This window comes from Narcine bancroftii, chromosome 12 (genome assembly GCF_036971445.1).
Source record: "Narcine bancroftii isolate sNarBan1 chromosome 12, sNarBan1.hap1, whole genome shotgun sequence".
In the NCBI taxonomy this organism is placed as follows: Eukaryota; Metazoa; Chordata; class Chondrichthyes; order Torpediniformes; family Narcinidae; genus Narcine; species Narcine bancroftii.
Window position 1 is genome coordinate 73776631 of NC_091480.1, and position 14670 is coordinate 73791300.

The window sequence follows — 14670 nt, forward strand, 5'->3', positions numbered from 1 at the left end:
TATTCAAGGCTGTAATCTTTCCAAGCATTTGAGGTTATCTGACAAAGTGTGAAGTGTAATCAAGCTTACAGAGACGATACTGTTTTGATTACTCCTGTGTTCACAGCCTTTTGCATGAAGCAATGTATCCAGCATATTTTTCCTTCCTATGTCACAGAATTTCAACAGTAATGAAGATGTTCTCGGTGACATGACAGGAAGTTATTCATATAGAGAAGCCTCATTATTTATTGTTGTAATTGTTTCAAACCTTAACACCAATGACATCTGTTGGAAATCATGTTTACACTGAAGTTAAGCGGTTATGACACCACAATAAATCACAGCTGATTTTAATTGTAGCAAGGTTTCAACTGAGGCCAACGATGCACATGATAACCCCTGTGAATTTATGTTCTATGAACTCACAGTTCATAGGCGACTAAGGGCCCAAGATGGCGATGCGGCAGTTGCTTGCAGTGCCCTCTGCGCACCTGGTTCTTGCGCTGTTTGTCGTTTTGTATTGTTTTTATTGTAGCGCCATGGTCTTGGAGAACGTTATCTCTTTTTTTTTACTGCGTCACTGCTTTGCAGGAGGGTTTTAAAGTGACAAATCCTTTTCTGACCATCCATTCTGTAGGATGATGATGGTCCCTTTCAGTCAGTTTGTGGGGTTTGATATGTGCGTCCTGGAGTGGCTGTTCATGCCGATTCTTGCTTGCCACAGACTTGGCAGGAGAGGCCTGGAGGGGTATCAGGGGCAGAAGCTCTGCTATGGTTCTTCCTGTGCCGTTCCTCTGTTGCCTCTTTGAGCCTGTTCTCAGCAGCGTCCACACCTTTTCTGATGGCGTCCCTCCACTGCAAGCCATCTTGAGCCAGATCTTTCCACGTTGGTGGGGCAAATGTCAGCTTTCTTGAGGCTCTTGTGCAGAACATCCTTGTCCCATAGTCACTGGCCTCCTTGTTTTCGGGTACCACTGGACAGTTGGTCATACAAAATGTTCTTGGGCAGTCTTCTGTCAGGCATTCTGACAACATGCCCTGCCCAGCACAGTTGGGCTGACATCACCAAAGTTGAAACTGTTGGCATTCTGGCTCAAGAAAGAACCTCGCTATTGGAGACCTTGTCTCACCAGGAGATCTTCATCAGAGAATGTAGGTGACGCTGCTGCAGTTGGTCAAGCTGACGTGAGTGATTCTGATATGGGCACCATGTCTCACATCCATATAGCAAGGCTGGTATGACAAAGGCCCTGTACACCTTGTACTTGGTGGCCAACCTGTGACCAAACTCGATTTTTCATCTGACCAAAGGCAAATCAGGGCTTTCTGGTTCTTGACTCAATCTCTACATCTAGTGAAGCTGAGGATGTTATTGTGCTGCCCTGGTGACAAAACCTGTTGGCAGCATTGAGGCGAGTGTCATCAATGTGGACACTTGGTTCTTTGGAGCTTGAGCCAGGGGCCGGTTGGTATAAAACTTCCATCTTTTTCAGGCTGATTGTCAATCCATAGCTCTTAGCAGCACTTGCCATGTGACCGGTGATCTCATGTAAGTCTTCGAGTGGGCAACCAATGCACAGTCATCAGCCAACTGTAGCTCATGCACAGCAATGTCCTTGACTTTTGTTTTAGTTCTCAGTCTTGCAAGGTTAAGGAGCCTGCCATCAGCCCTCATTTGTAGGAAGACCCCTAACTTCAGGCATGATGTGGCATCCTGAATAACAGCAGCAAAGAATAGTCTAAACAGCCAAGCACAGCCCTGTTTTATGCCATTGCTGATGGGAAATGGGTCTGACAACTCACCACACATATTGATGCGGCCTTCTATATCTTCATGGAACTGATGAATGATGTTGGTTCAGCAAGGGGGGGAAACCATATTTTGGTAAGAGCTTCCACAGGCTGTATCTACCAACAGTGTCAAATGCTTTGGTTACATCAACAAATGTGACATAGAGATTATGTCACATTTGTTGATCTAATCAAAGCTAAAATGAAAGCTACTTGACTTGACTCGGGCATGTAAGAAGTTCCGTCCCCATTCTGGAGAAGTTATTCATGCACTTCTGGTTTCTCAGCTTTCTTCACCTTCCTCCAGTCCTTAATCTCTTCTGATACAGGTATAGAATCTTTTATCCAAAATTCTGAAAACCGAAACCTCCGAAGACCAAACATTTTTCCATGGATGTCATCTGCACAACAAAGCTCAGGTTTGGAGCTAAACATGACCGAACGTACCCACTCTGTCCAGCACTGTGCCTCAGTGCTAGTAATTTTAATTCCCAAAAGTGTCTGGTCTCAAGGGTGTTGGATAAAAGATTGTGTACTATATTAGCAATGATCTCAGGAAGCTGGAGAACTTAGATGAAGGCCTCAGCTTTTACCTCTCTGACTTTTCAGAAGCTCCTACTTAAAATTTTCTTCAGATTAAAAAATGAATTTAAGATCTCAGATTTCTTGTCAGAGTACACAAATGCCATCACATTAAAAACCTTGAGATTCATTTAACTGTAGCCGAGGCAGAATTACCACTTATTGGTAGTGCAAAAAAAAACTGTACATAATGTGTGCATCAAAATAAATAAAAAATGTAAACGAACTGACTGTGCAATACAGAGAGGAAAGGAGTGCACAAGTACAAGTCCTTAAATGAGTCCTTGATTGAGTTTGTCTTTGAGGAGTCTGATGGTGGAGGGGGAGCAGCTGTTCCTGAACCTGGTGGTGTGAGTCTTGTGGCACCTATAGCTCTTTCCTGATGGCAGCAGCAAGAACAGAGCGTGTACTGGGTGATGTGGGACTTTGATGATTGTTGCTGCTCTCTGACTGCAGCGTTCCCTGTAGATGTTCCCAATAGTGGGGAGGGTTTTGCCTGTGATGTCCTGGGCTGTGTCCACTACATTAAGCAGGGCTTTACACTCAGGAGTATTGGTTTTTCCATACCAGACCGTGATGCAGCCGGTCAGCACACTTTCCACCAAACATCTGTAGAAATTTGTCAGAGTTTCTGGTGTCATACCAAATTTCCGCAAACTCCTGAGGAAGTAGAGGCACTGACATGCTTTGTTCATGATGCCATTGGTGTGTTGGGTCCAGACAAGATCCTCCAAGATGGTGACTCCCAAGAACTTAAATATGCTCACCCTCTCCACCTCTGATTCCTCAATGATCACTGGATCATACACCCTGGCATTCCCTTGCAGAAGTCAACAATCAGCTCCTTAGTTTTGGTAATATTGAGTGTGAGGTTGTTGTTGGTGCGCTATTCAGCCAGGTTTTAAATCTCCCTCCTGTAAGCTGATTCATCACCCTTTTTATAAAATGAATTTGTGGATGATGATGTTGTTCTACCAAGTCACACAGTCATAGGTGTACAACGAATAGAGCAGGGGTCTAAGAATGCAGCCCTGAGGTGCTCCGGTACTGATGGAGATTGTGGAGGAGAAGTTCTTACTACTCTTCACTGATTGTGGTCTGGAGGTGAGGAAATCCAGGAAACACGGAGACTGCTGGAGGACTTAGATTAGGAGAAGTGGAAAATGAAATATAATGTTGTAAAGAGTACAGTTATACACTTTGGTCAAAAAAGTAAACAGGCAGACTATTTTTTAAATAAGGAGAAAATTGAAAATACCCAGATGAAAAGGGACCTGGTGCAGGACAGCTTGAAGATAGACTTGCAGGTTGAGACGGTGGTGAAGAAGGCAAATGTAATGCTGGCGTTCATTTCAAGGAGAATAGAATATAAGAGCAGGGATGTTATGTTGAGGCTTTATAAGGGCCTGATGAGACCTCATATGGAGTATTGTGAGCAGTTTTGGGCTCTTCATTTGAGAAAAGATGTGCTGATTTTGGAGAGGGTTCAGAGGAGGTTCACTAAGATGATTCCGAGAATGAAAGGGTTATTATAAGAGGAACATTTGACAGCTCTTGGACTCATTGGAATTTAGAGCCTCTCATTGAAACATTTCAAATGTTGAAATGTGTGGACAGAGTAGATGTAGAAAGGGGGGAGAGTCTAGGACAAGAGGGCAAAACAAGATTGAAAGGCGGCCGCTTAGAATAGAGATGCGGATGAATTGCTTCAGCCAGAGAGTGCTAAATCTGTGGAATTTGTTGCCACAGATGGTTGTGGAGGCCATGTCATTGGGTGTATTTAAGGCAGAGATTGAGAGGTTCTTGATTAGCCAGAGCCTCAAAGGTTATGAGGAGAAGGCTGGGGAGTGGGGAAAATGGTTGAGCTCAAGATTAAATGGTGGGGAAGACTCGATGGGCTGAATGGCCTATTTCTGCTCCTTTGTCTTCTGGTCTTATGATCTTAAATTCATATACCTTCTTCAGCATCTTATCTGCCTGTGTGTCACCTTTCAGGATCCATGAACGTGTACCTCAAAATCATGGTGTATGTCCTATGATAATGAGACCTCCCAAAATGCAGCACCTGATACATTTTGGGATTCTGTTCCATTTTCTATTTCCATGACCAACTTCCCAGTAAAACAATGTTATTCTGTATGCTACAATTATCCTCCTCAGCATTAACAACAATCTTTGTTGTAATTTAACATTGGACATTATTCAGCAAGGATAAAGTTGACAGTGCAATGGCTTACAGCGAGGGGCAGGGCACCCCGATCTCTTCACTTTCCATTGCAGACCTTTTTAAACCCATTTTAAAACCTCCTTCACCTCGTGAACACGATGCAAACTTAGAAATTTCAGTGAGCAATTTGACAATCCTATTGTGGGACTGCTCAAGAGCTTTGAATGGAATAAAGCAAAATGACTTTAAAGTTAAAATCAAATATGCATCATTGGTTTATTTATAATCATAACTGATATGATTATTATCATATTTATAACTGCCAAGTGAATTCCAGAGTAGGAAATACTTTACAAGCTCTGACAATCTCTGGGTTAAATATGCACCAGTGAAATTTCCCCATTTCTATTTTCCATAAAAACTAATCTGATAACACCTATTTTATTGCTATCTCAATGCAAAGGTAATAATACGTTCAGAAAGCCCTTGTTTTTTTATAGGGAGTGGCTCTCATTTCTGAGCAGGTGACTTGCTCCACTATTTCAAACCTGAACAGTAAAGAGGAAGTAAATTTAGAAGCTGTGGGCAAGATGAGGCCGCAGACTATATAATTTGACAAACAACCTTCTACTGGATTAAAGGCTAGGTCTTTGAAATTTCAAAAAAAAAATATTTAAAGTGTTACTGGAACATTATTTAATATTTTCAGATTGTCATAAAAACTTTGGATAGGCCACATCTCAAATATTGCCTGTAATTTGGACAACCACTTTACAAGAAGGGCTTGAAAGCTTTGAAGAACCTGCAGAAGAGATTTCAGATTTATTGGCAGAGTACATACGTGATATTACATTCAACCCTGAGATTATTTTTCATGCAGGTGTGGCAGAATTACCACTAATTAGTAAAAAAAAACTGTTCTCAACAAATAAAGAATTGTAAACAAATTGACTGCAATATGGAGAGAGAAAAAAATCAATAAAGTGCAGAAGTAAGAGTCCTTAAATGAGTCCCTGATTGAGTTTGTCGTTGAGGAGTCTGATGGTGGAGGGAGACCAGCTGTTCCTGAACCTGGTGGTGTGGGTCTTGTGACACGGCATATCTAAATTAGAAAAAGTTCCGTCAATCTGATCACTGTTGTGTACAACTTCAGAAGTATATAAATCTTTATAAAATGAACAAAATTCATCATTAATCTCTTGAGGTTTATAAGAAACAGTTGTATCTTTTCTAACAGCATTAATAGTCCTTGAAGTCTGTTCCATTTTTGATTGCCATGCCAAGACCTTATGGGCACATTCGCCCAGCTCATAATAACATTGTTTAGATCGTTGTAACAATTTCTCAAATTGATACATTTTAATGATCTTGCCCCTCAAATAAGCTTTTAAAGCATCCTATAAAACAAACTGACACTGCACCGACCCTTCATTTATTTTCAAAAAAGTTTTTATATGTTCCTGTATATAGTCAATAAATTCAGGTTGTTTCAGCAATGCTGTATTAAGTTTCCAACGATATGCTGTTTCAGCTCTGTCAAGAAAGTGATAGTAAAGAATGATCAGACAATATCCTACTTTTATATTCCACCGAGTAAATCTACCTTGTAATTGCACTGATACTAAAAATAGATCAATTCTATTTCAATAAGATTCATGTCTGGCCAAATAAAAAGAAAAATCTTTCTCTGTCGGGTTTAACTTCCTCCAGATCCCTACCAAATTCAACTCTTTCATTACCATTGACAATTGTTTAGCCTTTGTACCCAGCATTTTTGGAAATTTATCCAATAAGGGGTCCAAACAGCAATTAAAATCACCCCCCACCAAAACGTTATCATATGTCTGATTTAAATTAAAAATACCCTTTGTCATGAATGCCTCATCATCCACATTAGGTGCATAAACATTCATCAATATCCAAGCCTCTGATAAAATCTTACAGTTTGCTACTAACACTCTACCTGCTCTTGCAAAAACAGAATCCAATGTAAAAGATAACTTTTATGTTTTAAAATAACAACACCTCTTGCCTTAGAATTAAAAGATGATGCTATAACATGCCCAACCCAGTCTCTTTTCAACTTCTGGTGCTCCTTTTCAGTCAAATGTGTTTTCTGAAGGAATGAATTGTCAATCTTCATCTTCTTAATGTAAGCTAACACCCGTTTCCTTTTAATCGGGTTATTAAGCCCATTAACATTAAAAGTTGCAAAATTCAAATTAGCCATAAGCCCGAAATCTCCCTCCCCCACCCCACAGCTCAAAATTAAAAAGAAAACTCCTTAAGAAATTAATTTAAAAAACCCTCCCCCCCAAAAAAGCAAAAACTACAACAATATAAGTGTAGTACCCCCCCCTCAATTACACGGGAATCTGTCGTTGAAACAGATGGGGCCACCCGACTGCGGGTACGGAACCCCCCCCCCCCAGCCACAAGTGGCTGATGACTTCAGAAGAGTTGGCAGTTAAGCCACCTCCCCCGAACAGAACAAGCAATAATCAAAAGATACAGTTACATCAAGTATGACAAGTTGCCTCTAATGCACGGTTAACCTGCTCATCATCATCCATGTCAATCAGTTGTCGTGTCTCCGTCTCTCTTTTCTCATTCCCTCCTCCAGGAATCACCACTTGTTGTTGAGAGGACCGATCCTGACCCTACTTTTAACTGGTAAAGAATTAGCAAAGACAAGAGCCGCATGATCATTGAGACTGAACATTTCCATAAAAGATTTTCAACACCATAGGGTAACGGAATGCAAACTTATACCCTTCCTGCCACAAAACATTTTTAGCTGAATTAAACTCCTTACGATGTTTAATAATATCTTGACTTAAATCAGCATAAAAGAAAACTCTGTTATTCTGGACAATCAATGGACTCTGGTTATATCTGGCATTCTGAACTGCAAATCTCAAAATTGTCTCTTGGTCTTGATATCGCAAGCACTGGATCAGAACGGATCGAGGAGCTTGACTAGAATGTGGTTTTTCTTCTGACCGCCCGGTGCACTCTATCCAATTCCAGCCCATCTGGAAATTCCGCCACTCCTAAGACCTCGGGAATCCATTTTCAGAAAAATTGAAGCGGAGTCGGACCCTCAATGTCTTCTGGTAGTCCTACAATCTTAACATTACTCCTCCGGCTTTGATTTTCCAAAGTGTCAATCTTTTTCAACAAATCTGACTTCTGTACATCCCAACCAGTAAACGAATCTTCAATCTGTTCAAATCTTTCTTTATATTGATCCATCTCATCTTTACAGTCAAGAAAGGATTCTTCAAGCTTTTTAAAATGATCTTACACTTTATCAACTGCTCAAAGGCATTTACTCACATCCATTTTAATTGTAGCCATTTCCCCCCATATCTCGGACATCGCACCTCACATTTCAGTGAATCCCTGGTTCATTTGTGTAGCCAAACTTCCAATTTGACTAACTATGCCCTTTAAAACAGGAGTGATAGATGAGAAATCTAGCTTAGATAAAACAAACTTCTGCATTTGCATTTCAGGCCTACCCTCCATTGAAGTTGCAACCTCCTCCAGTAATTGTTCTTCTTCTGCAGCCAGGATAGGATCTTCTTCCTCCTCCTCCCTCTCTGTCGTTGAAACAGATGGGGCCACCCGACTGCGGGTACGGACACCCCCCCAGCCCAGCATTGCTAGGCCCATGGGAGTCAGGTCACCCCGCAGCCTGGGCCCATTCTGTCATTGTGTGCATGCGCAAAGCGTCCTCCGCATCGGGGGAAGGTGGATGTCAGTTGCCGGCGCCATCTTGCGCCATGGGATACAAGGCTGGCGACAGCGTCAGGAATACCTTGCCCAGCGACGTCCATTGGGGTTGGGGAGGAGCTGCACTTGAGCCTGGAGGCTCACTTTGTAAGGTAGGCCACATTTCTTCCGTACTTACAGCTTGTTTTATTGTTGCTTTCTTCCTAACTTGCGCTTAACCATTCCTCATCTTCTTTGGCTTGGCTTCGCGGACGAAGATTTATGGAGGGGGTAAAAGTCCACGTCAGCTGCAGGCTCGTTTGTGGCTGACAAGTCCGATGCGGGACAGGCAGACACGGTTGCAGCGGCTGCAGGGGAAAATTGGTTGGTTGGGGTTGGGTGTTGGGTTTTTCCTCCTTTGCCTTTTGTCAGTGAGGTGTGCTCTGCGGTCTTCTTCAAAGGAGGTTGCTGCCCGCCAAACTGTGAGGCGCCAAGATGCACGGTTTGAGGTAGACATTTTCACCAGTATTTTAAGTATCTTTCAAATTTTTTCTAAAACTTGTAATTCAGGTTTTAATTAGTCTGTCAGGGGGAGGTGTTGTTCCACGTCCTCGTCCTACGCCATCACGCCACGCCCCCGCCTTTACAACCCATGTCTTGTGTAAAAAAGCTCTATAGAAATGTCAACAGTTCTGTGTGTTTTGTGCACGCATCCGCCCTCTGAAGAAAGTTACAGAACGAATAACTGGGAAGAAATCAAAAGATGCACCACAACAGGTAACATCAGATGTTGATTATTTTATTTTTCTGTTTGTTAATTTTAACCATAAAGAAATGTTTCAACGTTAACTTTGCAGCACCTCTGTGACTGTGACTCTGGAGGGTCTCTTTTTTGCCTCTCTCTTATTCTGTACTGTGGGGGGATGGGGTGGAGGAAGTGTGCGGGGCAATACTAATGGTGTCTCTTTGTCTGCTGTACAGCAAGAAACAGTTGAAGTATTTAATGTATGTTGTTACATTTTTAATGTATTAAGAAGTGACGATAAAAAGAATGTTGAACCTTCAAAACAAAAACAGTTTCAATAATATATTCACTTTCATTTAACTATTCAAATGGTTGCATTTATTGTCAGGCTCCTATTGGAAGATGGCAGGGGAATTGCCAAAGCCACTGTGGCTTAAGGTCTTGTTCCAGCCTGTAATGATTTTGATCCAATAAAATATAATCGGTGGGAGGACCCTTGTTTGTGACACATTTCAATTAATTTATTACCAAATCCAGATAGGTTCAAAAGATTTTCAAAGAGCTACATGATCACATCTGGAGCCAATTAGTGACCACCAGTTGTGTTGTATGACTGCAGTAGTTACAGTAAGAACACTGCACAGTAATGATCTGCTGGTAGCTCCACCAGTCATGTTAATAATACTTCCCTCATGCCTTTCATTTAGTTTTTTGGGCAGATGGTGAGTGAAACATGGGCCATAAATCTACTCGACACTGGCTTAATTCAGGAACTGTTACAACAGCTCTCCTGTTGGGAAGCAGTCTCTCCCTCTTCATGCCCATTCTCTGATGTTACACTATCATCTTGATCAAGTAGAACAAGTTAGAACAAATCTATTACCTTGTCCATGAGATCATTGGGCAGCAACAGCAGAATTTTATTGCAGTACAATTTGTAAACTTGTGTCCTGGCATTTTCTATCATGACTGTCTACTAGGGCTTCAACACAATGACAGATGGATATAAAAAAATACAAAAACTAGCGAAAATCTGAAATGCAGTTCCACAAAATAAAGCAGCATGCATTGATGATTGAATAATCATGTATCAATTCTGTTTGTGCACATAGGCATGAATTGTGGGCAATTTGGAAGCAGGAGTACCAAAATCATGTCCACCTTCCATGATTAGAGGACCAACATTAGCTGTTTTCACGCTGCAGGCGAGCGGTGACCCTACATGGACCTGGCAAAATTCCTGGGAATGCAGGACCTCCCAAGCCTTTCACACCGAGTCCAAATTCCTGGCAATTTGGGTGGGGGTTCAAGCCCCCCCCCCCCAATCAATGACGCGTTATGCCTTCACAGCAGTAAGTTTCCCCCCCCCCCCCACCGTCCATCAGTCACCCGCCCCCCCCCCCCCCCCCCACCCCCACCACTCGCGATTTGGGGCCGCTTCAGCACATTGTAACATTGGCACAATGGGGGATCAATGGTTGGCTTCGTTTCCCATAATCCCTCACGCATTTGGAACTGCTCTGGGAAATACAGAGCGGTTCCAGCTGTGTGAAGGAGTATGGTTAACGAGGACAGTCATTCATCCCACAGTGTGCTGCTGTCACAATATGCTGAAACTGTTGTCAGGAGGTATGAAACTTTTTCATTTCAATTGCCTACATGATGTGGCATGCAAGCAATGTCATCACGAGGCTTCCCCTTTTCACATTGCAGGGAGAGGGTGGTCCAGGAGCATTTCCCCAGGCCTCATCCCTACCTCATAGGTAGGGCCGCAGACCCGTTTAAAATTCCCAGGCCAACCTTTCCGCTTGGCAGGTTCACGGAAATTTTCATTTTACACTGCAGTGTGGAAAAGGCCTAGTGAAGCAAAATAGATGAGGCTAACACTTTACAACCATCTTTTTAAATTCAGGCACGTGCCTGCATTTTGATAAAAGCTCAGGCCCAAAACGTTGATTGTGTATCTTTATCTTTGCTATATAAAGTACACTGTTAGATCTGCTAAGTTTTTCCAGTGTCCTATTTTTACATAACAACCATCTCCAGGCAGTGTGTAATCCATATCAGCTTCTTGCTGTGTAATAGAAGTCTGTCTTTAGCTAATTTGAATTGCACCCTCCATAAAAGGAGACAACTGTGAATCATGGATAAAACACACACATTCTGCTGTATTACTAAAGGTCCTGCTCGAGAACCTGCTACTACTCGTGTTAAGCTCTTCCTGAATAGTTTCAATAATGTCATAGATTTGTCCTGCTTAGAAAAAAGGCAAATTAAAATTGGCTAATTAGTGCCTTTTCAATTTCCATCACTATCAGGAAATGTGTGCTTAGTTTGACAGTGACTGGCTTTTAACGAGTAGTAAAAAGAGCAAAGTCTGCACGCAGAGGTTGAAGTAAAAACACTCTGCTGGAGAAACTCAGCAGGTCACGCAGTGTGAGTGAAACACAACAGACTGCAGATGCTGTGATTGTAGTGAACACACCAAAATGCTGGAGGAACACAGCTGGTTTTGCCTGTGATCTATTGGGCTGTGTCCACTACCTTTTGCAGGGCTTGATACTCAGGGGCATTGGGGTCCTCATACCAGAACGTAATGCAGCCAGTTAGCGCACATCTGCAGAAATTTGCCAGGGTTTCCAATGTCACAAAATATAAGAGCAGAAGGAGGCCAATCGGCCTATCAGGTCTTTGCCATTTAATCATGTGCTGATCCTCATCATTCAGCCCCACTCCCTGACCTTCTCCCCATAACCTTTGATGAACTGACTAATCAAAAACCTGTCAATTTCTGTCTTACATACACCCAAGAACCTCCCTTCCACTGCCACGAGTTCCACAGACTCACGACCCTTTGTCTAAAGAAATTTCTCCTCATTTCTGTTTTAAATTCATGCCCTTTTAATCCTGAATTTGTGGCCTCTTGTCCTGAACTGCCCTACCATGGGAAGCAACTGTCACATCCACTCTGTCCGCTATTATAATTTGTTGTACTAAACTCCTGAGGAAGCAGAGGCGTTCCTCCCATGAGAAGTGTGGTGAGCAATGGGGAATGGGATCTCCTACACTCTGTGTCCATAGATTCAGTCACCTGTGTCAGGAACCAGCTGTGCCTATCTACTACCACCCCCTGCCCTCAGTGCAGCTCGGGCCCCAGCACAGATTAAGTTGACATGGGTGGTGGTGGGAGGGGTGGGGAGCGCATCACAATGAGAAGGGACATCACAATGGGGAGGGGCAACCTACCTGGGAACCACCGACTGGAACCATCCATTGGAGCAGAATCAGGGGGGTGATTCATGGTGGGGGGGACATGGAATTGATGGTATCTGCTGCTTCGGGGCCCATGGGTTTGAGAACCTGTTGCCAGGACTGTGTGAGTGTTCAAACATGGGTGTTAGGGAGCTTCCCAGAGATGGAAAGGGACTGGGTGTGCCACCCAAGCCTCACACCAACCCCCCCCCCCCCCAAATATGGTAGGAGTGGAATAGTCTGGACAATCAGGTTGCTGTTTCCTGAAGGCCAGCCTCAGTCTGCGTGTGGATTTGCTGTGCATCACCTCTTGGCTTTATCACCACTTGGTTTTATCACCGCTTGGCTTTATCACCGCTGACTTTATCACCACTTGGTTTTATCACCTCTTGGCTTTATCATCACTTGGATTTATCACCATTTGGTTTGATCACCACTTGGCTTGATCACCACTTGACTTGATCACCACTTGGTTTGATCACCATTTGGTTTGATCACCACTTGGTTTGATCACCATCTTGCTTTATCACCACTTGGTTTTATAACCTCGTGATTTTATCACCACTTGACTTTATCACTACCTGGCTTTATCACTGCCTGACTTTACCTCCGCTTGGATTTAAGATTCTTGGTTTCTCTACCAGGCGGTAGACCCAAGCACTTCATTCAAGATCAGGTCCCAAGTTCTTCCATCTGCATTCTGGACATCACACTTCCGGGCATCAAGCACCAAGTAGCCTGGGTGTGGAGTCACCAGTTTTGGGTGAAAATATGGCAGAAGGCCGTGTCGTGGCAATCCTGCTGCTCTTGGGACATTTTCACATTGGTCTGACGCTGCCCTTCCCAAACACCAGAGAGTTACAAGATGCCTCCTGCCCTGGTTTGTGCAACTGTTCCTCTTGGCTTTTATCCTGCATTGGGACAGGGAAGCAGCATCAGCTGGATAATGTGCCTTATATCAGAGACACATCACACATGTCCAACACCGTGTGAGTATTAACGTAAGAAAACAGTGGTGACATTATTTAATAGTAATGAAATTGGAGTGGTTGTGTCAAAAACATTTCCAGTTGTCTGAAATCAACTGATCACCAATTTGAACACATCAATCACAAAACCTGAATGATCAGAACAGCAGTCAATGCTGATCTAGATTGAAATAATATGCACTGGGGGAAAAAAAATGACTGAAAATGTTGTTCTGGGTGTACTGTGTTTCTCAGCTACCAGATAGAGATGTCTCTCTTGCAGCACAGAGGTGCTCAACCAGCTTGCTAATTGATTTTCAAAAATAATTTTAATCTGACCCAAAGGAGGTAAAATGCTGGATTTGAAGTAATCATACCACATTTACTTTACCACCTGAATATTTGTTTCATTCTCTCCTTTTATTCTGATAAAAATAAGACCAAGATCATAAGACATAGAAGCCATTCAGCAAATTGAATCTGCTCTGCCACTCAAATCATAGCTGATGCATTTTTCCATCTAACCAACCCAACCATCCTCCCCCCTCCCCACCCTCCCCATTCTCCTTTCGTCTTGCCATAACCTTTGACACCCTCACTCATCAAGAACCTATCAACCTCCACTTTAGATACTGTATATCCAATGTTGAATTTAAAATATTGTCCAATAGAAATAATTTGAGATTTTACCTCCATGACCCAACCGAGAGGTCAGGAATGGCTTACTTTAAGAAATGCCAGACATTAGCCCTATATTTCTCACATTTTGAGCTGTATTTTACTTTTTATCATGATCACAAGATTACATTGTTAAGTCCCACTCTAATACCTTAAAGTTTAATTTAGACTTAATAGACGTGGAGTTTGGAACTTTTGAAAAATCGTATTTCACATTAAGGACCAGTCGTCTCACAGGTTTGAAGGAAAGAAAGAAACAGACGTTCTCTGTATCCTGGCTTCACACATTCACACTTGCCCTGTATCTCGTAACCCCTTGTTTACATGAAATGTACGAATCTCTGATTTTAAATGAACAGATGTGCTGTTTACAGAAAAGTGTACTGAACATTTAGAGTGAAACAGGAAAGTCTGCAGATGCTGTGATTGTAGTAAAAACACAAAAGTGCTTGAGGAACTCAACAGGTCACGCAGTGCCCAGTGTTTTTGTGTTACAATTTTGAAGATTTATGATACTTTTGTGTAGAAGAGTTTCCTCTTCTCTCTTGATCATTGTTGGGCTATTTCCCTCAATATATAGTTTATTTACTCATGTAACATTCCTAGGTTGATATTTGTTCTTGAGGTGGTGGTGGTAATAGAGAATGACTTGAACTTCTGTTATGATGGCAGTATTGACACTGTCACACTGCTGTATGTTAAGTGTTTCAGGACTTTGATGCTGACAAAAATGGGATGGCAAACGGTACTGGGTATGATATGACTTGGAAGAAAAATCAAAAGGAGTT

General features: G+C 42.4%; 1 protein-coding gene across 5 annotated transcripts in view; it reads left to right on the plus strand.

Annotated features, from left to right (window-relative positions):
• The first annotated feature begins 12506 nt into the window (after nt 1–12506).
• The window catches only part of LOC138747542 (uncharacterized), a 28471-nt gene continuing 26307 nt past the window's right edge, over nt 12507–14670 (plus strand). For 2 of the 5 annotated variants that reach the window (XM_069906846.1, XM_069906849.1), the window contains exon 1: nt 12507–13225. In XM_069906846.1, coding sequence (XP_069762947.1) covers nt 13008–13225 — 218 coding nt within the window. In that variant the 5' untranslated portion in view covers nt 12507–13007. The remainder of the gene's footprint in view (nt 13226–14670) is intronic. The other 3 variants (XM_069906847.1, XM_069906848.1, XM_069906850.1) reach the window with 2 other exon arrangements.